A 22,500-nucleotide genomic window follows, 5' to 3' on the forward strand; every position below is an offset into this window, starting at 1 on the left:
CATGGCTCTGACTCTTACATGGCTCTGACTCTTACATGGCTCTGACTCTTACATGGCTCTGACTCTTACATGGCTCTGACTCTCTTACATGGCTCTGACTCTCTTACATGGCTCTGCAGGTCCTTATAAACTTGGTGGACCAGACAGGCCGGGAGAAGATTATTGGTGACGCTTACATGAAGCAGGTCCTGATGTTTAACTGCCCCAACCTGACCTACGTGACCTTCGACTTCCATGAGCACTGGTAATGTATCTGCTACCAATCCTCTTATACATGGTTCCCTGAATTCCCAGCAGCCCCTGTCAGCGGGATGTTCCTACCTTTAGGAGCCTCTTGTATATCTTCTGCTGAGCTCTTCAGGTATTCTTGGCATGTAAGTGTTGATTCTGTAGTGGGGCCCCGGCTCCACCATCCAGGCCCCTCACGTCTGATGGAGCTGGTGCAGACCGATCCTACAGCAGAGCCTGAAGCTGCAGACGTGACAGTAAAGATATATTTACACAGGCTGCATTTTTCTCCACAAACACTTTGCCTTTCGTCTTTCCTTGAGGCAGTCGGGGTATGAAGTTTGAGAATGTGCAGACGCTGACGGACGCCATCAATGACATCATCATGGACATGAAGTGGTGCTGGTGAGTAGCAGACATGGTGCCGTTGTGGGTGATGGGGGAGCCTGTTCTTTACTCAATGTTTTATTCTGAAAGGGTGGATCAGGCGGGTGTTATCTGCAAGCAGGAGGGGATCTTCAGAGTAAACTGCATGGACTGTCTGGACAGGACCAATGTAGTCCAAGCCGCCATTGCCCGAGTGGTCATGGAGCAGCAGGTGGGCAGCGTTATTCTTCACGTCCTGCTTGTCCTAATAGATTAAGCAAAGACCTGACTCTTTCCTTTTTATATTCATTACTTTAGCTAAAGAAGCTTGGAGTAATGCCGCCAGAGCAGCCGCTGCCGATGAAATGCTACAGACTGTACCAGATGATGTGGGCGAACAATGGGGACGCCATCAGCAGACAGTATGCTGGGACAGCAGCATTAAAGGTACAGTGCTGCATTTATTTCCTGCTTTCAATGCTTTTCATGTATTTTAGAGCGAAGAAGGTGGGACCATTGCGCCCCCTGTGTGTGTCATCCTATTCAAGTTTGGTGTCCTCACCCCCTTTTCCCCCGTAGTTTGGCTTTCGGTGATCTTTCCTATTTCCCCATATTTTGGCATACGATAGCATCTCCCCTTTCACCACTAAACGTCAAAATTTGGGGGTCTGGTTTGCCCATAGCGACCAATCACAGCTCCGCTTTGCTTTACCAAAGCAATTTGAGAGAGGATACCTGAGCTGTGATTGGTTTATGGGAAAAACCAGACCATATTTGTCCTTCAATCACACTGGGGGCTCCTCTGGGATGCTGAACATGACATCAGTCACCAATAGAGCCTCAAAAGAGTTAAATATACTGTAAAACCTCTCCAAAAGACCACTTCTGTAAGAAGACCCCCCCCCCTAGTCCAGACCAGATTCTGTCTGAGGGATTTTCAGTCTATCATGCAATCTGCAGTTTTCTTTGAGAATGACTGTATGTAAGTATAGCGCATATATAGTGTGTGTGTGTGTGTGTGTGTGTGTATGTATATATATATAATTTGTGATCTGTGGCTCAAATGCGTAGCGTACCTACCTACCAGCCTAACCACATGATAAGTTAGCTAACAGGCAGTCTGAGTTGTGCCATATACTGCCGCGTGTACAGGGCTTTGGAGTCGGACGAAATTTTGGGTACCTGGAGTCGGAGTCGGCAAACAATGCACCGACTTCGACTCCTACTAAATTTAGATTGGAATAAAAAAATAAAGAAAACAAGTTTAAATGCCCCAATTCACAAAAACATATAATTAATGACTTCTCTACTTTAAGAATAAAGACTAATGCATGCAGTGCCTCACGTAACCGCAAAACGAACACGTTAAGTGACCGTGAAGAAGCTTTTCATGTGCTTTACTATATGGCACACAACGCACAATTAGGAGCGACAATACTTATACTTTCCATAGTGTTGTGTTCTGCTGTTACAGGGAACCCATGGGTAACCTAGCCTCTCACTGATAAGGGGTTAAGGAAATATGTTTTTTGCAAGACTAGAGACACTTGTATAAGTGAAGGGAATGGAGGGTCAATAGTTCAAGACTGAAGCTGTAAACCATTGGAAAAACTGCTGCCATTCAGCTAAGGCTATAAAAACTTGTAAACTCTATTGTTAGCTTAAAGGGGTACTCCGCTCCTAGACATCATATCCCCTATCCAAAGGATAGGGGATAAGATGTCAGATCGCCGGGGTCCCGCTGCTGGGGACCCCCGGGATTGCCGCTGTGGCACCGCGCTATCCTTACTGCACAGAGCGAGTTCGCTCTGTGCGTAATGATGGGCGATACAGGGGTTGGAGCGCCGTTACGTTATGGTTCTGCCCACCGTGATGTCACGGACAGCCCCCTCAATACAAGTCTATGGGAGGGGGCGTGGCGGTCTTCACGCCCCCTGCCATAGACTTGCATTAAGGGGGTGGGCCGTGATGTCACGAGGGGCGGAGCTATGACATTACGCTGCTCCGTCCACTGTATCCGTCCCCCGAACTCACTCTGTGTAGTAATGAGAGCACGGTGCCGCAGCGGCAATCCCAGGGATAAGATGTCTAGGGGCGGAGTACCCCTTTAAACTTTAAACATGACTATGGGATTCTACTAGGGAAATCAAGTTTTATCATAAATGCCCCTTCCTTGATCCTCCCACTGCCCTATCTTCAGCAGCAGATCAGCACACAAACTGTTCAATACAGTAGACTGTTGGCTTCCCAGCCAGTAGTCCTGTGGTAATGACCGGTATGTTACCTTTCTTTCCTTCAAGGAATGTATAAAATACATTCACATATTAATACAGAGGAGTCAGAGTTGGAAGTACAGAAAACTTCGGAGTCGGAACATTTATCTACCGACTCCACAGCCCTGCGCGTGTAGGTACACCTGAATAAAATAGAGGGCAAAACTTCAATATATGAAACAAAATCGCTTTATTAAACAAGTCAACATTACAGAACCAGAAACTGGAAAGCCTGGGACATTCCAGAGTTTGGATTGGGGATGTAGCACAAGTATGAACTAAATGTCCAGCGACCCAAGTTACGAACCACATGGGCTGGCGTCCCCTGACGTGATGTTGATGAGGCGGCACCAATGCGAAGGGAGTGTCCAGATATCGCAGCCGAGTCACCCCCAAACCTATCACTAAAGTGCGTACTTGTTTAACGAATTGCGGAGTGGTGAGAGCGACACCTCAGAATAATGGCTGCAACCTACTGGCTCCCTGGCGTGTGATCGATAGAACACGAACCGGGCACCACCTATGAAATGTGGAAAAGCAGCGGATGGTAACGACTTGCCCGGGTAAAGATGTTTTGGTGGTGCTCAACTCTAGCTCATAGTGGTCAGAATTCCATCTCAGTTGACTGAGCCTCAAACAAGTATCATTGAACGTTTTACTAGTGAACTCACCAGATCTGAGGAAGCCATAGCAACCCAGAAACAAAGCTGCTTTCCAACAGACTATCTTTGTAGCCGAACGGGGCTAACTGTCTGAACAAGTCGGCCGACAAAGGCGGGCGGGAATAAGGCTTGTATCCCCCCACCTTTCAGAGCCGCCTCAACAGCATCGGATGAAACACTGAAGCAAAGTCGGAATGTGCCAACGTGATGTGGTGCTGAACCCCTGGTAGGTATAACTTAATTGTGTTGTGTGCTAGATGAAGAGAAGAGTGGCAAAATCCAATAAAACCAAGTAGGAAAGGAACAATGTGTGGAGTCTCCTCCGGGTACTTGCTACAAAATCAAACCTTGACCGTATGCATAAACCCAAGTGCTAAATATGTATATAAAAATAACTACCTAGTCGTCAACCTAAAACCGTGTTAGGTTGTAACTGTAATCGACCTGTGGACGTGACAGGCGATGACACCACTTATGCGGCAAGCCTGACCATGACACTCAACCAACATATAACCCAAATCGAAATGTACAGAGAACCAAAAAGAGCCGGCACTTTAGTAAGACGTATGGACGGATGATGCGGTGGATGCGGGGGTGCGTTCATGTGAAAAAATGATGCAGCCAATGAGACATTCAAAGAGGGTACAAAAGACGCACTCACCCGGTTTCATGCCGTAGAAGATGTGTATTTATTCCAAGAGGTACATGGAAATCAGAGGCTCGAGTCAGGGAGGAAAGAAAGCATGAGCTCGGCCGAGCTCGTGGAACGACGATCCCGTTTCGCTGGTTCTCCGCTTGGTCACACCCACCGGTGATTCTGCATGGTGCTGGTTAAGTAACCTGCGGCCATCTCTAAAAGATCAGCTGACATCTGGTAGCTAGGCAACGAGATGCTGAGTCCCGGCGGCTGTTAGACAGGGGTCTCCAGCACTGCAAAGGATGGATACTTGCGTCAGAGGACTATGCTTAGAGGACATTATACATTATGAAGCAAACACCAGGTTAGTAGATGTCACGATTCGGCTGGCTGGAGGTGGATCCTTTGTGCCAGAGAGGGATTGGCGTGGACCGTGTCGGTGGACCGGTTCTAAGTTGCTACTGGTATTCACCAGAGCCCGCCGCAAAGCGGGATGGTCTTGCAGCGGCGGTAGCAACCAGGTCGTATCCACCTGCAACGGCTCAACCTCTCTGACTGCTGAGATAAGCGCGGTACAAGGGAGTAGACAAGAGCAAGGTCGGACGTAGCAGAAAGTCAGGGCAGGCAGCTAGGATCGTAGTCGGGGGCAACGGCAGGAGGTCTGGAACACAGGCTAGGAACACACAAGGAAACGCTTTCACTGGCACAATGGCAACAAGATCCGGCGAGAGAGTGCAGGGGAAGTAAGGTATAAGTAGGGAGTGCACAGGTGAGGCTACTGATTAGGCCTGCTGCGCCAATCAATGGCGCAGTGGCCCTTTAAATCGCAGAGACCCGGCGCGCGCGCCCTAAGGAGCGGGGCCACGCATGCCGGGACAACACAGACGGGGAACGGGTCAGGTACGGGAGCCGAGATGCGCATCGCGAGCGGGCGCGTCCCGCATCGCGAATCGCATCCCGGCTGGGAGCAATATCGCAGCGCACCCGGTCAGCAGGTCTGACCGGGGCGCTGCGAATAAGCGAACGCTGCGAGCGCTCCGGGGAGGAGTGGGGACCCGGAGCGCTCAGCGTAACAGTACCCCCACCCTTGGGTCTCCCCCTCTTCTTGGAGCCTGAGAACCTGAGGATAAGACTTTTGTCCAGGATGTTGTCCTCAGGTTCCCAAGATCTCTCCTCTGGGCCGCAATTCTCCCAGTCCACCAAAAAAAATCTTTTACCTCTGACTGACTTGGACGCTAGAATCTCCTTCACCGAAAAGACGTCAGATGACCCGGAGACTGGAGTGGGAGAAACAACTTTGGGAGAGAAGCGGTTAAGGATGAGTGGTTTAAGGAGAGAGACATGTAAGGCATTGGGAATACGGAGAGAAGGAGGAAGAAGGAGTTTGTAAGAGACAGAGTTGATCTGGCACTTGACTTTGAAAGGACCAAGATAACGTGGTCCCAGTTTATAACTGGGGACACGAAAGCGGACATACTTGGCGGAGAGCCATACCTTGTCTCCGGGAGCAAAAATGGGGGGAATTCTTCTTTTCTTATCAGCAAATTTTTTCATCCGGAATGAAGCCTGTAAAAGAGAATTTTGGGTTTCTTTCCATATGGTGGAAAGGTCTCGAGTCACTTCATCAACAGCGGGCAAACCAGAGGGCATGGAAGTGGGGAGGGGAGGAAGAGGGTGACGGCCGTACACCACGAAGAATGGAGATTTAGCAGAGGATTCGGAGACTCTGAAATTGTACGAGAATTCGGCCCATGGTAGAAGATCTGCCCAGTCATCCTGGCGGGAGGAAACAAAATGTCGCAAATAGTCACCCAGGACCTGATTAATTCTTTCCACTTGCCCATTGGACTGGGGATGATAAGAAGAAGAGAAGTTTAATTTGATCTTGAGCTGCTTACAGAGGGCCCTCCAGAATTTAGACACAAATTGAACGCCTCTATCCGAGACGATATGCATGGGTAACCCGTGAAGGCAAAAAATGTGCCAACTGAGGCGCCTAAGGAAGGCCTGGAAGAGGGATAAAATGTGCCATCTTGGAGAATCGATCAACGACCACCCAAACAACTGTGTTGCCATGGGATAAAGGCAAGTCAGTAATAAAGTCCATATCAATTTGTGACCAAGGTTGTTCAGGAACAGGCAGAGGATGAAGGAGACCAGCAGGCTTCTGGCGAGGAGTCTTATCCCGGGCACAGACAGTACAAGCCCGCACGAAATCAACAACATCAGTTTCCAGGGTAGGCCACCAATAAAATCGAGAGATGAGTTGGATGGATTTTTTGATGCCAGCATGGCCTGCGAGGTGGGAGGAGTGTCCCCACTTGAGAATCCCGAGGCGCTGGCATGGAGAAACGAAGGTCTTCCCTGGAGCAGTTTGTCTGATGGAAGCTGGAAAAGTGGAGATCAGACAGTCCGGAGGAATGATGTTTTGCGGGGAGGCTTCCACTTCAGAGGCATCTGAAGAACGAGAGAGGGCATCGGCCCTAATGTTGTTGTCAGCAGGGCGAAAATGAATTTCAAAGTTAAAACGGGCAAAGAACAACGACCACCTAGCCTGGCGAGGGTCCAGCCGTTGGGCAGACTGGAGATAAGAGAGATTCTTGTGGTCCGTGTATATAATAACTGGAAATTTGGAACCCTCCAGCAGGTGCCTCCATTCCTCAAGCGACAATTTTATGGCCAGTAATTCTCGATCACCAATGGAGTAGTTTTTCTCCGCCGGAGAGAAGGTCCTAGAAAAAAAAACCACAAGTAACAGCATGCCCGGAAGAATTTTTTTGTAGAAGAACTGCTCCAGCTCCCACCGAGGAGGCGTCTACCTCCAATAAGAAGGGTTTAGATGGGTCAGGTCTGGAGAGTACGGGAGCAGAAGAAAAGGCAGACTTGAGATGTTTAAATGCGTCTTCCGCTTGAGGAGACCAGGACTTAGGATTGGCGTTTTTCTTGGTTAGAGCCACGATAGGAGCCACAATAGTGGAAAAGTGTGGAATAAATTGTCTGTAATAATTGGCGAACCCCAAAAAACTTTGGATAGCACGGAGTCCGGAGGGGCGTGGCCAATCCAATACGGCAGATAGTTTATCTGGGTCCATTTGTAGTCCCTGGCCAGAGACTAAGTATCCTAGGAAAGGAAGAGACTGACATTCAAAGAGACATTTTTCCATTTTGGCATATAATTGATTGTCCCGAAGTCTCTGAAGAACCATGCGTACATGCTGGCGGCGTTCTTCTAGGTTAGCAGAAAAAATCAGAATATCGTCCAGGTAAACCACAACACAGGTATATAGAAGATCACGAAAAATTTCATTTACAAAGTCTTGGAAGACGGCAGGGGCGTTGCAAAGGCCAAAGGGCATAACCAGATATTCAAAGTGTCCATCTCTGGTGTTAAATGCAGTCTTCCATTCGTCCCCCTCCCTGATGCGGATGAGATTATAAGCACCTCTTAAGTCCAGCTTGGTAAAGATGTGGGCGCCACGTAGGCGGTCAAAGAGTTCCGAGATAAGGGGTAGGGGGTAGCGTTTTTTTACAGTGATTTTATTAAGTCCGCGGTAATCAATGCAAGGGCGTAGGGAGCCGTCTTTTTGGGAAACAAAAAAAAATCCAGGAGGACTTGCGGATAAACCCCTTTTTTAAGTTCTCTTGGATGTACTCCGACATGGCTTGAGTTTCTGAAGCAGACAGAGGATAGATTCTGCCCCGGGGTGGAGTAGTACCCGGGAGGAGGTCAATAGGACAGTCATAAGGCCTGTGAGGAGGCAAAGTCTCTGCTTGTTTTTTGCAAAAAACATCAGCATAATCCAGATAGGCCTTGGGAAGACCAGATACCGGGGGAACCACAGGGTCTTGACTGTGAGTACTGGGAGCCGGTTTAAGACAGTCCTTGTGGCAAGAAGTACCCCAGTTCTTGATTTCCCCTGTGGTCCAATCAAGGGTTGGGGAATGGCGTTGAAGCCACGGTAATCCAAGAAGAATTTATGAAGTGTAGTTAGAGAGGACCAAAAATTCAATTTTTTCGTGATGGGGTCCGATGCACATTAAGAGAGGTTCCGTGCGGTAACGCACGGTACAGTCCAATCTTTCATTATTAACAGAGGCGATGTAGAGGGGTCTGGCGAGACTGGTCACCGGGATGTTGAACTTGTTGAGAGAGGCCAAAATAAAATTTCCTGCAGATCCGGAATCCAGGAAGGCCACAGCTGAGGAGGAGAAAGTAGAAGAAGACATCCGCACAGGCACAGTAAGACGTGGAGAAGCAGAGTTCACATCAAGAGCTGTCTCACCTTTGTGCGGAATCAGCGTGCGTCTTTCCTGGCGAGGAGGACGGATAGGACCGGCACAGTACAGGCAAAGGTTCTCCATGCGGCGTCGTGTCCTCTCTTGAGGTGTCAAGCGAGACCGGTCAACTTGCATAGCCTCCACGGCGGAAGGCACAGGAACGGATTGCAGAGGACCAGAGGAGAGAGGAGCCGGGGAGAGAAACCGCCTCGTGCGAACAAAGTCCATATCCTGGCGGAGCTCCTGACGTCTTTCGGAAAAACGCATGTCAATGCGGGTGGCAAGATGAATAAGTTCATGCAGGTTAGCAGGAATTTCTCGTGCGGCCAGCACATCTTTAATGTTACTGGATAGGCCTTTTTTAAAGGTCGCGCAGAGGGCCTCGTTATTCCAGGATAATTCGGAGGCAAGAGTACGAAATTGGATGGCGTACTCGCCAACAGAAGAATTACCCTGGACCAGGTTCAGCAGGGCAGTCTCGGCAGAAGAGGCTCGGGCAGGTTCCTCAAAGACACTTCGAATCTCCGTGAAGAAGGAGTGTACAGAGGCAGTGACAGGATCATTGCGGTCCCAGAGCGGTGTGGCCCATAACAGGGCTTTCCCAGACAGAAGGCTGACTACGAAAGCCACCTTAGACCTTTCAGTTGGAAACTGGTCCGACATCATCTCCAAATGCAGGGAACATTGCGAAAGAAAACCACGGCAAAACTTAGAGTCCCCATCAAATTTATCCGGCAAAGATAATCGGAGGCTGGATGCGGCCACTCGCTGCGAAGGAGGTGCAGGAGCTGGCGGAGGAGATGATTGCTGAAGCTGTGGTAGTAGCTGCTGTAGCATCACGGTCAGTTGAGACAGCTGGTGGCCTTGTTGCGCTATCTGTTGCGACTGCTGGGCGACCACCGTGGTGAGGTCGGCGACAACTGGCAGCGGGACCTCAGCGGGATCCATGGCCGGATCTACTGTCACGATTCGGCTGGCTGGAGGTGGATCCTCTGTGTCAGAGAGGGATTGGCGTGGACCGTGTCGGTGGACCGGTTCTAAGTTGCTACTGGTATTCACCAGAGCCCGCCGCAAAGCGGGATGGTCTTGCAGCGGCGGTAGCAACCAGGTCGTATCCACCAGCAACGGCTCAACCTCTCTGACTGCTGAGATAAGCGCGGTACAAGGGAGTAGACAAGAGCAAGGTCGTACGTAGCAGAAGGTCAGGGCAGGCAGCAAGGATCGTAGTCAGGGGCAACGGCAGGAGGTCTGGAACACAGGCTAGGAACACACAAGGAAACGCTTTCACTGGCACAATGGCAACAAGATCCGGCAAGGGAGTGCAGGGGAAGTGAGGTATAAGTTGGGAGTCCACAGGTGAGGATACTGATTAGGCCTGCGAGCGAGCGAACCGTGTGCGCGCTAACGAGCGAACCGTGTGCGCGCGAGCGAGCGAACCGTGTGCGCGCGAGCGAACCGTGTGCGCGCGAGCGAACCGTGTGCGCGCGAGCGAACCGTGTGCGCGCGAGTGAACATTTATAGAGGCACTCCGGGATACAGTACACATCATACACTATATACACATCATACACATTTATAGAGGCACTCCGGGATACCGTACACATCATACACATCATAGGTTGAAACGTCGCCTCATATTTTGGGTGAATAAAATGTTTTTTACACCTTGATCGCTGGAGATTATATATAGAGATATATATATAGAGAGATATAGATATAGAGATATAGATATAGAGATATAGATATAGAGATATAGATATAGAGATATAGATATAGAGATATAGAGATAGATATAGAGATAGATATAGAGATAGATATAGAGATAGATATAGAGATAGATATATATAGATATATATATATATATATATATATATATAGAGAGAGAGAGAGATATATAGATATAGAGATATATATAGAGAGAGATATAGATATATATATATAGATATAGATATATATAGATATATATATATATATATATATATAGATATATATATAGTTATAGATAGAGATATATAGTTATAGAGATATATAGTATATAGATAGAGATATATATATATAGATAGAGATATATATATATATATATATATATATATATATATATATATATATATATATAATATATAGTGTGTGTGTGTGTGTATAGATAGATAGATAGACCAGGTTACATATAGATCTGATCTCTTCTGTGGTGACTTCTCTTATCCACGGACTGTATAGTCTCATACTTGTGGTCGGTGCTCATTCGTATAGCGAGCCTACCTAACTGAACCTCTTACTAAGCTCCTATTCCATACTAAATCCTGTAACTTATCTAGGCAGTTAGAGCTGCCAGGGCTGACGGCTATAGAGCTTGCGAACCTCCCTCTTCGCGCACTCTTCAGGGCAGATTTGATGGCATGGGACGCAAACAATGACGCCCTTTCAGAGCAAGACAACGTGATATTATGCTGGATACCTGACAGATATACTTTGAAAGTATTATGCTAGATGCAAAGAAGAGTGGCAAAACCCGATTAATGCCAAAATAGGAATAAAATGGCGTGTGAGACATCCTCTGGGTCTCTAATGTAAAATATAGTGTAAGTATTACAGGCTGCGTGTTGGAAGTTCACTGTGAGCTGTAGACGTGAAAAGTCTGAGAACAACCCTATGCCCGTATGCACAACTCCAAGTGCTAACGTGTATTCAGAAATTACTACCTAGTCGCCAACCTAAACCTGTGTGAGGTTATCACTGTAACCAACCTGTGGATGTGACCGGCAATGAAACCACTTATGCAGTAAATGGGACGATGAAACTCAACCAACGTGTGATTACTATCATCGTCAACCTAAGCCGAGACAAACAAACCCAACCAACCAGAACCAAGCTATGTCCCTTTACGCACAACCCAAATGCTCATGGACACATAATGACGTTGCCGCCAACCTGAAGTCGTGTCAGGTTGTAACTGAACCGACCTGTAGACTTGACAGGCCGAAAAATTATTGAAAGATTCAACCAAATCTGTAACTAACAGTATGACCGTCAACCTGAACCAAAACAGGTTGTAACCATGATAGACCTATAGACGTAGCAATTAACAATGGAAATATAAACTATCCCTGTAACATAACCCAACTACTGAATAAACACAACGTATACAAAGACGTTGTCGCCAACCTGAAGTCATGTCAGGTTGCATCCGTACTGACCTGTAGACGTGACTGGTCTAGCCGAATTAAAAGCTTCAACCAACATGTAGGAGTACTAGTATCGACGTAAACCTAAATTCGAGACAGGTTGTAACCATGATTGACCTATAGATGTGTCAATTCACACTGGAAAAGTAAAGCTATATCCCTGTGCATAACCCAACAGCTGAATAACACAACGTATATGATGACATTGTTGCCAACCTGAAGTCGTGTCAGGTTGTATCCAGGCTGACCTGTAAACGTGACTGGTCTAGCCGAATTTAAAAGCTGAAACAAGTCGCAACCATGCTAGACCTGTGGACTTGGCAAGTAATAAACCGAACCCCAGCTATTCTCATATGCACAATTCAATGTTTACAAAAATGGTGACCCACCGAATTATCCGTGACCAGATTCACCCAATGCCATAAAAACCTGCGCAGTGTCAAAGACATGGGTGTATGGTCTAAACAATAACATAGCACAGCAAAACATCATGAAACGTATGTACCTAATAAACCTATGAATGTATACCGAATATGAACAACCAAAATGTATGTCTAGCATGACTCCTTGACCCATATGCAGATAATGACAATATGAACGTGGGCCCGGCATAACCATCAAGGCCATATGTACCTCACTAACACCACGACCGCATGCTCATTCAACCCACGACCGTATACACTGACACAAACTATATAGGCGTATGTGCAAAACTTTAAGCGCGTGCATCGAACAAACTGAACGTATGGCTAGAATAAACTGTATGAGCGAGCATATGCACTGAACAAACTATATGAGCAGATGCACTGAGCAACTTATCCACACATATGCCCAGAACAACTATATAATTGCATGAAGCATTGATGTATGATACAACACATGAATTTATACATACGATGTCTGTCCTACTGTACAATAACTAGAAAGCACTGATCTGAAGCGATTTTTCCTCTTTTTTTTTTTTTTTTTTTATTGCAGACGTGGCAGGTATAATGGGTATACACCTCCTATGTGTCGTGTTATTGTTGTTCTGAAGACGTGTCAGTAACAACAACTATGCAATGTACTCCCCCTGCAGACATGGCAGGTATAATGGGTATACACCGCCTATGTGTTGTGTTATTGTTGTTCTGAAGACGCGTCAGTAACAACAACTACGCCATGTATCTACCTGCAGGCGTGGCAGGTATGAAGGGTATAAACCACCTATGAGTCGTGGGGCTGTAGCTCTGAATACGTGTCGGTAATAACTGAGTACCAACCCCTGCTGACATGGTAGGTATGATGCCCCGACCGTAACAGCTGTATAAATACTAAAGTGAGGAACGCATGTGCCCCAATACTATGCAACTATATCCCTTCCCCTTATCCCCTTACACCCTTCCCTTCAATTCCCTGGTTGAACTTGATGGACGTATGTCTTTTTTCAACCATACTAACTATGTAACTATATATGCACTGCGGACACTACAATGAATCTACAAAAGTGCACTGTAAACACTATAACGTGTGAGAACAAAATTAACTGACATTAGCATAAAACCCTGAGTGTATAGACCAAATGAACTGTGTGCGCGTATACACAAACTAGCTTTCTCTATCTGCTCCATCGGGGGACACAGACCGTGGGTGTATGCTGCTGTCTCTAGGAGGTGTGACACTATGGTAATAAAAAAAGTCGGCTCCTCCCAGCAGGATATACCCGCCTTCAGGCTCTGAGTTTGTCCGTTTAAGCTTAGTGTCTGAAGGAGGTGGACATGGTCTGGATTTGTCCAGACCAGGTCTTCTGATTTTTTGTTTTCCTAGTATAGGGACGCGTTAGTTTTTTTATTCCTTTTATTTTCTGTTTTCAGGTGGGGACTCGGGGACTCCGGTTCCCTGTTTCCCCATTGCGAGTAAGGGGGAACAGACATTGCGTATATGCGCTGTTCATCCCCCCTCGCCAACGGTCAGCGATTGGGTTGGTACCTCATGGGTCCGGGTCTCCCTATTTACCTGCTCGCCTCGCTCGCGCATAGCAGCCAGGCGTGATGCAGGTGACTAAAGCTGACTGAATGAAGACTTCACTGAAGACTCCATTAGGTAAGTTCCTCTGACTGAGGTAAGTACCCTTTTTTTCTCCATAGATACGAATTCGCAACCTCTGGAGACCCCCTGTTTTTGGCCCACTTTCAGGTTATGGGGCTTGCTTATACAGGGGCTGCACTTTATTCTGGGGGAGCAGTGGCACCTGAGGGGTCAGGTTATATGGGGCACTTCACGTGTGTGTGTGCTTGTGCAACTTCTTCCACAGCGCCTTATGTGCGGCTGTCAGCCGCGGCGCTGTCCCGGGCCGGGCGCTCTCAGCGCCGGCTTTTACTTTCTCTTGTCGGCAGCGCCTTATACACGGCTGTTAGCCGCGGCGCTGCTATGTGCCGGGCGCTTCAGCGCCGGCTTACTATCGCTTTCACCGGCAGAGGCAGCCTCTGCTCGCCCGCTCTTTCCCCCGATTGCATATGCGACATATGCGCTCGGGACAAGGAGCGGGCGCCATGACAGTTCTCTTCGTCCGTCTGTAGCTGCGCCCACAGGGCTGGGAGCTCTCAGAGGTGCGAAGCAGCCGCCAATCAGCGCCGTGGGTGCGATTTTCTGTGAGAAGGCCTCAGGCCCGCCCCTCTCTTCCTATTGGATGGCCTTGTTAATTCATTTTAGCTGCACAGAGCGAGTTCTCCTCCTACACCTGACAGGGGACACAGACTAAGGTGAGGAAGTTCCTTTACCCAGGGGTGTGGAAATTTTATTTAAAAAAAACTACTTGTCCACGGGACTAAAATGGAGCAAAATCTACTTGTCCCTCATGACGATCCACTTGTCCCGGCCCTATAATAGCCATAAACAACTACTATGATACCTTTTAATTTTTCAATAACATATTCTCTGAACCAAAAAAAATATAAATATATATTTGGGGAAGTGAAATTGAAATGGTAAAAGATAATTTAGCAGATTTGGTGGTTTTTCTTTTCTGCGCCATTTAACTTGTGGTCAGATAACATGTTAGTTTTATACTTTAGGCGCCTGATTACAGTAATACCAGATTTGTATCGTTTACGTCATGTTTTACTAATTCTGAACTTTTTCAAAAAAATTTTTTTATTTGCCATTTTTTAACCACTGTAGCTTTATTTTTTTTCCGCATACCAGGCTGTATGAGGGCTCATGTTTTACGCCATAATCTGTTTTTTGTATCGGTACCATTTTGGTATTGATCTGACTTTTTAATCGCTTTTTAACTTTTTTTCTGGGATATTATAAAAATTGCAAATCTGTGGTTTGGTATTTTTTTTACATTTACCGTACGGGACACATAATGTTATATTTTAATAGGTTGTACAATTACACACAAAGCGATACCAAATATGTTTATTTTTATGTTTACATGTTTTTATATAGGAAAAGGGGGTGATTTGAACTTTTAACATGGAAGGGGTTAATGCAGCAGTCTTCAAACTGTGGCCCTCCAGATGTTGCAAAACTACAACTCCCAGCATGCCCAGAAACGGCTGTCCTGGCATGCTGGGAATTGTAGTTTTGTAACATCTGGAGGGCCACAGTTTGAGGACCACTGGGTTAATGTGTCTTTTAAACTTTTATTAAAACTTTTTTTTTTTACACTTTATTCATCTGTTTGAGGAATCTAATGATTCCTCATAAGTGTAATAGAGTTCTATTGAACTCCATTGATCTGTGTGCTCTGTGATCCATTGATAGAGCCTGGTCCAGCCAGGATCTATCAATGACAGAGCGGGACAGCAGGGAACAGAGGTAAGTCCTCCGGCTACCTCCATAGTGGATCGCCCCCCTGCGATCGCACTGTGTGGGGGGGGGGGGGGGGCGATCCACCCCACTAGCCCACCAAGGAGCATTCACATGTCCCTTTAGAGGCCGCTGTCAGCTATGACAGCGGCGATCTAAAGGGTTAATAGCCAGCCGCGGCGATCGCCGCATGCTGGCTATTAGCGGCGGCCCCCGGCTACTAAGAACAGCCGGGGGCTGCAGAGTATGGAGCGGGCAGGAGTCCGGAGCCCGCTCCATACTCCCCTGTGAGCGCCGCATGCATCTCCCCGTGCAGACGTGCGTCCGCTCCTCCCCTCAGCTTTCCGAAGCTGCAGCTGGGGGAGTGAAGCCAGAGGACGCAGGTCTGCACGGGGAGCAAGAAGCCACGCCCCCTCATCTCCCCCCGCACGTCTGCAGAGCAGGGGAGAGAAGACATACACAGCTTCTCATCTCCCCTGCTCTGTTTCGATGGACACAGTTTTTTTTACAGCCGGGGGCTGCAGAGTATGGAGCGGGCAGGAGTCGGGAGCCGCTCCATACAGACAGCAGATCGCCGCCGCGCTTGTCAGGTCCAGCCCTGCTTGCCCGAAGCCGGGCTAAGGGCCGGAAAAATTCACCTGCCCGGCGCCCAAAACTGCATGTCCTGGGCGTCGGGCGATAGGAATTCCACATCCCTGTTTACCCAAAGCTGTTCCTCCCTCTACACAGTAACCCGTAACTTCAGTGTCTTACTTTCTGTACCGGTAATACCAAGATGTCTGGCTCTTCTGAGCACACTTGTCCTGCCTGCTCCCCCAGCCCCCTGATACCCCCTGATACCCCTTTGGTCCCGGTGGGTTCTGCCGCTCCACCAGCCTGGGTCTCTTACATGACCCAGTATATGGCTGACTTGACCCAAGTCTCCCGTTCGGTGGCTGAGGCCTCCTGGGAAGTGGTGACCGGCCTGCTCCTCGCTTCCATTCACGCTCTCACAGCATACTAGGGGTGACTCGTCTGACTCTTCCATTGAGTCTTCAGATAGTGATTCTCCTGGTGAACGTGAGGGTTCCCCTTGTGGGTCCCCCCGTCATCTGGACACAAACGTCGCTCCTCCTGAGGACGTTCTGAGTTGCCGCTCTGCCATGCCAGAGCCGCGTACCCAGTCAGGGTTGATTCCCTCCAGGACTGCCTCTACTCGTTCACTTCTCCTGGTGAACTGGCGGACGAGGCTTCCGAGCCAGCATCTGACCCAGAGGACTGCTCGGACTCAGTTGAAACAGTGAACTCATCGGTTGCGGCCATAGGAGACGCCTTTCACTTAAAGGACCCAGGATCTTCGAATGTCACTCAAGGAGTATCCTTTCACCGTGCTAAGTCAGCACTTAAAAGGTTCAGCTCTCACGCTGACTTTGACGACATTCTGGAATCTGCATGAACGCATCCAGAAAAGGGGTTTCCGGGAATCAAGACAATTCAAGAATGTTATCCATTTTTACATGGGCTTGGTAGCTGAGGTGGTTTCTCCTCCCTCAGTGGATCCACCAATCTCCTGGATCTCTAAAGCGACTACACTGCCTCTGGCAGATGCCGCTGCCTTCAAGGATCCCACGAACAAGAAGGTAGAATCCTTAGCGAAGTTTGCTTCTGAAGCAGCTGGCTCTTCTCTTCTTCGCTTCGACATGGGTGTCCATGGCCCTGTCGGCGTGGTACCCAAAGCTCCATCGGGAGGCTTTAGCGGGTTCCCCCCCTGAGGATCTATCCGCTCTGGCTCTCCATACCCTATAGCTGCGGACTTTCTGTGCACAGCTTCCATGCAGTCAGCCCGTTGTTCTGCCTTTGCTGTGGGTCACATAGCGGCTCTCCGCCGCTCTATGTGGCTTAAAGCGTGGACTGCGGATGCCGCTTCCAAAATGTCTCTCTCTGAGCTTCCCTTTTACGGGTGGCCGTCTTTTTGGCAGACGCTTTGATGAGATTATCTCTAAGGCAACGGGAGGTAAAAGTTCCTTGTTACCTCAAACCAAGACTCGCCCTACTTCCCAAAGGAAGTCCTTTTTCTTGGCCCTTTCGAACCTCTGGCTCCAGCAAAGGCGCCCTCGCGGGACAGAAGGCTTCCACGTTCTGGGCACACCCGTCTTGGGAATCTGACTCCAACCGGTCCGAACATTTGCGCCCAAATCAGGCATCCACAAACCCACTTCTGCATGAAGTGAGCCCCCCACCCGCTGTTTCTTCTCGGGTGGGAGGTCGTCTCTCAAGACATCTGGACTTCTCACATTCAGGACTCCTGGTCAGGGACGTGGTGGAATTCGCCTCCCTTCCGAGGGATAGCTTTTTTCGCTCCCGGGCTCCCCGGTTGCCTCCTCTGGCGAAGCAATTTGAGCGGCTCTTCAGTCTCTGCTTCTCCAGGGGGTTATCGTTCCCGTTCCTTCAGGGGAATGGTTTCGGGGTTTCTATTCAAATCTTTCTGTGGTCCCCAAGAAGGACTGTTCTGTTCGACCAATCTTAGACCTCAAGCGTCTCAACTGTCACCTTCTCATCCGCCACTTCTGAATGGAATCTCTACGTTCGGGTGTGGCGTCCCTGGACCAGGAGGACTTCCTTTCATCGGTGGACATCAAGGACGCCTACCTCCATGTGCCGATATTCCCAGGCCATCATCGGTACCTCCGCTTTGCGGTTCCGGAGGGGCATTTTCAATTAATAGCCCTCCCCTTCGGTCTAGCCTCGGCTCCTCGGGTCTTTTACAAGGATCCTTGCGCCAGTGATGGGCCTGTTACGGTCGAGAGGAATCTCAGTGATGCCCTATCTGGACGACCTTCTCATCAAGGCTCCAACCTGAGCCTAGACTCTGGAGAATCTGGACATCACTCTTCACACTCTGACTCGCTTCGGGTGGATGGTCAACCAGGACAAGTCTGTCCTCTGTCCTACCCAGTCTCTAACCTTCCTGGGACTTCGATTCGGCTCCGGCTCTGCCCGAATTTGTCTTCCGCCGGACAAACGTCTGGCGCTTCGGTCGGGGGTCCGCTCCCTTTGGACCCAGGTATTAGTCTCCATCCACACTTGTATGGAGGTCCTGGGTCGGATGGTGGCATCTATGGAGGCCGTACCCTTTGCCCAATTTCATTACCGCCCCCTTCAACTGGCGATTCTCTCTCGATGGTACAGGCCTCCCCCCTGTCCCTCAATCGTCAGATTGTTCTACCTCGCAGGGTCCGTCAGTCTCTGCTCTGGTGGCTCCGCTCCCCCCTCCTTCTCCAAGGGCGGTCGTTTCTTCCCCTTCACTGGCAGGTTGTTACAATGGATGCCAGCATATGTCTGGCTGGGGCGGCGTGTTCAGGGATTGGATGGTTCAGGGACTCTGGTCCCCACAGGAGGCCCTTCTTCCGATACACATATTGGAATTACGGGCGATTCTGTCCCGTCCTGTCCGCGTTCAGTCGGACAATGCCACGGCAGTGGCGTACATAAATCGGCAGGGCGGCACTCGCAGCTCGGCAGCCATGGCCGAGGTGGCCAAGATTCTCACCTGGGCGGTGAGCCAGGTTCCAGTAATTTCGGCGTTTCACATTCCGGGGGTGCTCAACTGGGAAGCGGACTTCCTCAGTCGGTCCTCACCCGACCCAGAGTGGTCGCTTCATCCAGAGGTCTTCGCGCAGCTCTGCGACTTCTGGGGCATTCCGGACGTGGACCTCTTCGCGTCCCGGCACAATCGGAAGATCCTTCCTTTTGTGTCCTAGTCCCGGGACCCTCAGGCCCTGGCCGTGGATGCCCTAGTGATTCCTTGGGCGAGGTTTGCCCTACCCTATCTGTTCCCTCCCCTTCCGCTCCTTCCCAGGGTGCTGAGGAAGCTCAAGGCAGAGGACGCTCCTGCCATTCTGGTAGCTCCAGATTGGCCCCGAAGGTCGTGGAACGCTGAAGTGTTCAGGCTCCTGGGCAACGCTCCACTGCGCCTTCCGCCCCACCCGGACCTGCTCTCTCAGGGTCCTCTTTGCCACCCCAATTTGCAGTTGCTGCTTTGATAGCGTGGCGGTTGAGATCGCGGTTTTGAGGGCCCACGGGTTCTCTTCCCAAGTCATTCACACCGTGCTCAGGGCTCGCAAGCCCTCCTCAGCAGGGATTACGACTGTTCTGGCGGTCTTATTTTTGTTGGTGTGAAGCTCGGAACTTCTCCCCGGTAACCTTCTCGGTTCCCTGTTTTCTCTCCTTTTTGCTGTCGGGGTTGGAACTGGGGTTGTCTCTAAGTTCACTTTATGGTCAGGTTTCGGCTCTTGCTGTTCTTTTCCAGCGGCCCTTGGCTTCTAATTCTCATGTCCGGACCTTCCTTCAAGGAGTTGTTCCTCCTTATCGGTCACCCTCTCCCCCTTGGGACTTGGATTTGGTTCTGAGTGCCTCCAGGGTGCACCCTTTGAGCCCCTTAGAGAGGTGTCTCTCCGCCTTCTTTCTTGGAAAGTGGCGTTTCTTGTTGCTGTCACCTCCATCCGGAGGGTGTCTGACTTGGCAGCTCTTCCTGACGTTCTCCGTTTCTGGTGATCCACCAGGACAAGGTTGTTTTCCAGCCTGATCCTTCCTTTTTGCCTAAGGTGGTCTCGGCTTTTCATCTCAATGAGGACATTGTCCTCCCGTCCTTTTGCCCTGCTCCTTCTCATCCTAAGGAGCGCTTACTACACAAGCTGGATGTAGTTCGGGCTGTTCGGTCTTATCTCTCCATCACTTCTTTGTTTCGTCAGTGTGATTCCTTTTTCGTCCTTATGGAAGGTCGTCGCAAGGGACAACCTTTTTCCAAGGCCACCATTTTTCGGTGGATTCGGTCCGCCATTTCGGAAGCCTATCGCTGTAAGGGGAAGATTCCTCCTTACAGAGTTGTGGCTCATTCTACCCGTTCTGTGGGGGCATCCTGGGCTCTCCAGAATAGAGCCTCGGCCTCGCAGATTTGCACGGCGGCTACCTGGTCGTCTTTGCACACTTTCTCGAAGTTTTACAGAGTTCATACCTTCGCATCGACTGATGCTAGTCTGGGTCGTAAAGTGTTGCAGCAGGCAGTGGCTCTACCGTCTGCCTGACTATTTATCTGCCCACCCAAGGGACGGCTTTGGTACGTCCCATGGTCTGTGTCCCCCAAAGGAGCCGATAGAGAAAAGGAGATTTTTGTACACTTATCGGTAAAATCTCTTTCTCGAAGGATCCATTGGGGGACACAGCTCCCGCCCTTTTTGGGGTTCCTTTGATTCTCTGTCCGAGGGTGTGTTCAGTTATGTTCTCTCTTCTGGTTCTCTGACAGTTTTGTGTTTTTCTTTGACCTGATGGTCTCCTCCTATTGCTCTGGAACTTAAACTGACTAGCTCAGAGCCTGAAGACGGGTATATCCTGCTGGGAGGAGCCGACTTTTTTTATTACCATAGTGTCACACCTCCTAGAGACAGCAGCATACACCCACGGTCTGTGTCCCCCAATGGATCCTTCGAGAAAGATTTTACCGGTAAGTGTACAAAAATCTCCTTTTATATGAACGAACGCCCACTGTAAATGCTACCATGGCAATAAACACTTATCCACAGTATCAAACTAACAAGCAGATGTAACGTATAACACAAGCGTAAGAACAGTATAATTAATACCAGCATAAATAAATTACAAGCATAAGTACAACATGAATCTATGAGCGTATGTATGAGTGTTATGTACAGTATAACGCCTATGAGCGTATGTACGACATGAAACCTACAAGCGTGTGTACAGTATAAATCCTACGAGCGTTTGTACAGTATAAATACTACCAGCGAGTGTACAGTATAAACCCTCTGAGCGTATGTACAGTATGAAACTTACGAGCGTGTACAGTATGAAACTTACGAGCGTGTACAGTATAAAACCTACTAGCATGTTTACTGTATAAATCCTACGAGCGTGTGTACTGTAAATCCTACAAGCGTATGTACAGTATAAATCCTGCGAGCGTGAATACTGTAAAAAACCTACGAACATGTGTGCAGTATAAATCCTACGAGCGTGAGTACAGTATAAATCCCACGAGCTTGTGTGCAGTATAAATCCTACAAGCGTATGTACAGTATAAATCCCACGAGCCTGTGTGCAGTGTTAATCCCACGAGCGTGTGTACAGTATAACTCCTACGAGCGTGTACAGTATAAATCTTGCGAGCGTGTACAGTGTAAATCCCACGAACGTGTGTACAGTGTAAATCCCACGAACGTGTGTACAGTATAAATCCTACAAGCGTATGTACAGTATAAATCCTGCAAGCGTATGTTCAGTATAAATCCTGCAAGCGTGTGTACAGTATAAATCTTGCGAGTGTGTGTACAGTATATATCCTGCGAGCATGAGGACAATATATAAAGGTACCCCTAAGTGACCCCCCCCCCCCCCCCAACTATCATTGACCAACCTTGCTGACGAAGTGTTTGTCACAACATGGAGGATCGGTCAAAAAGCCTAAACGGGGACCGTAGTACCTAAAGAAAATAAACTTCACGTAATTATTAACAATAGTAAACCGTAACGAAATTGAATATAAACGGTAGATGCGTGCGAGATGATTTATGCCGTGGTCTTTCCATACCCGACTAACCCTCAAGAAAAAACAACTGAATTACGTGCAAATGCCCGCATGACCTGAGAACCGTGGTGGGGAAGCTATAGAGAAATAACTATCAAAACTATCTACACACACCTGTGCATGTATACACACATACACATACACATGCCTATGCATATACATACACCATTTTTTTTTTTTTTTTCTTATGCTCCTGACACGAATAAGTAAGTAGGTATATGAGGGGCTCGATCATCTGATGTCTAGAAGAAACCCCCCCCCCCCTTTTTTTTTTTTTTTTTTTTTTTAAACCTGTAAGGAGAACATATATATAGCAAAAACTTTTATAATGTAGCCAAGCCATGCATGCGCAGCATGTATGTAACAGCCCCTGCAACGTGTATAGTGGAGCAGCCAGAGAGCGTGCTGGCATATAATTAACCCCTAACTGTAATGTGCAGAGCGGAGCAGCCAGAAAGCGTACCGGCATATAATTAACCCCTACTGTAATAAGCAAAGC

At 48.6% G+C, this 22,500-nt stretch overlaps 1 protein-coding gene across 1 annotated transcript in view; it reads left to right on the forward strand.

The window, feature by feature from the left end:
• The window catches only part of INPP5F (inositol polyphosphate-5-phosphatase F), a gene marked incomplete in the record, with an annotated part of 139,701 nt that overhangs the window by 77,009 nt on the left and 40,192 nt on the right, over positions 1–22,500 (forward strand). The window contains 4 exon segments of the mRNA XM_056552439.1: positions 120–244; positions 556–633; positions 706–826; positions 913–1,041. Coding sequence (XP_056408414.1) covers positions 120–244; positions 556–633; positions 706–826; positions 913–1,041 — 453 coding nt within the window.

This window comes from Hyla sarda, unplaced genomic scaffold (assembly GCF_029499605.1).
Source record: "Hyla sarda isolate aHylSar1 unplaced genomic scaffold, aHylSar1.hap1 scaffold_161, whole genome shotgun sequence".
Taxonomy (NCBI): Eukaryota; Metazoa; Chordata; class Amphibia; order Anura; family Hylidae; genus Hyla; species Hyla sarda.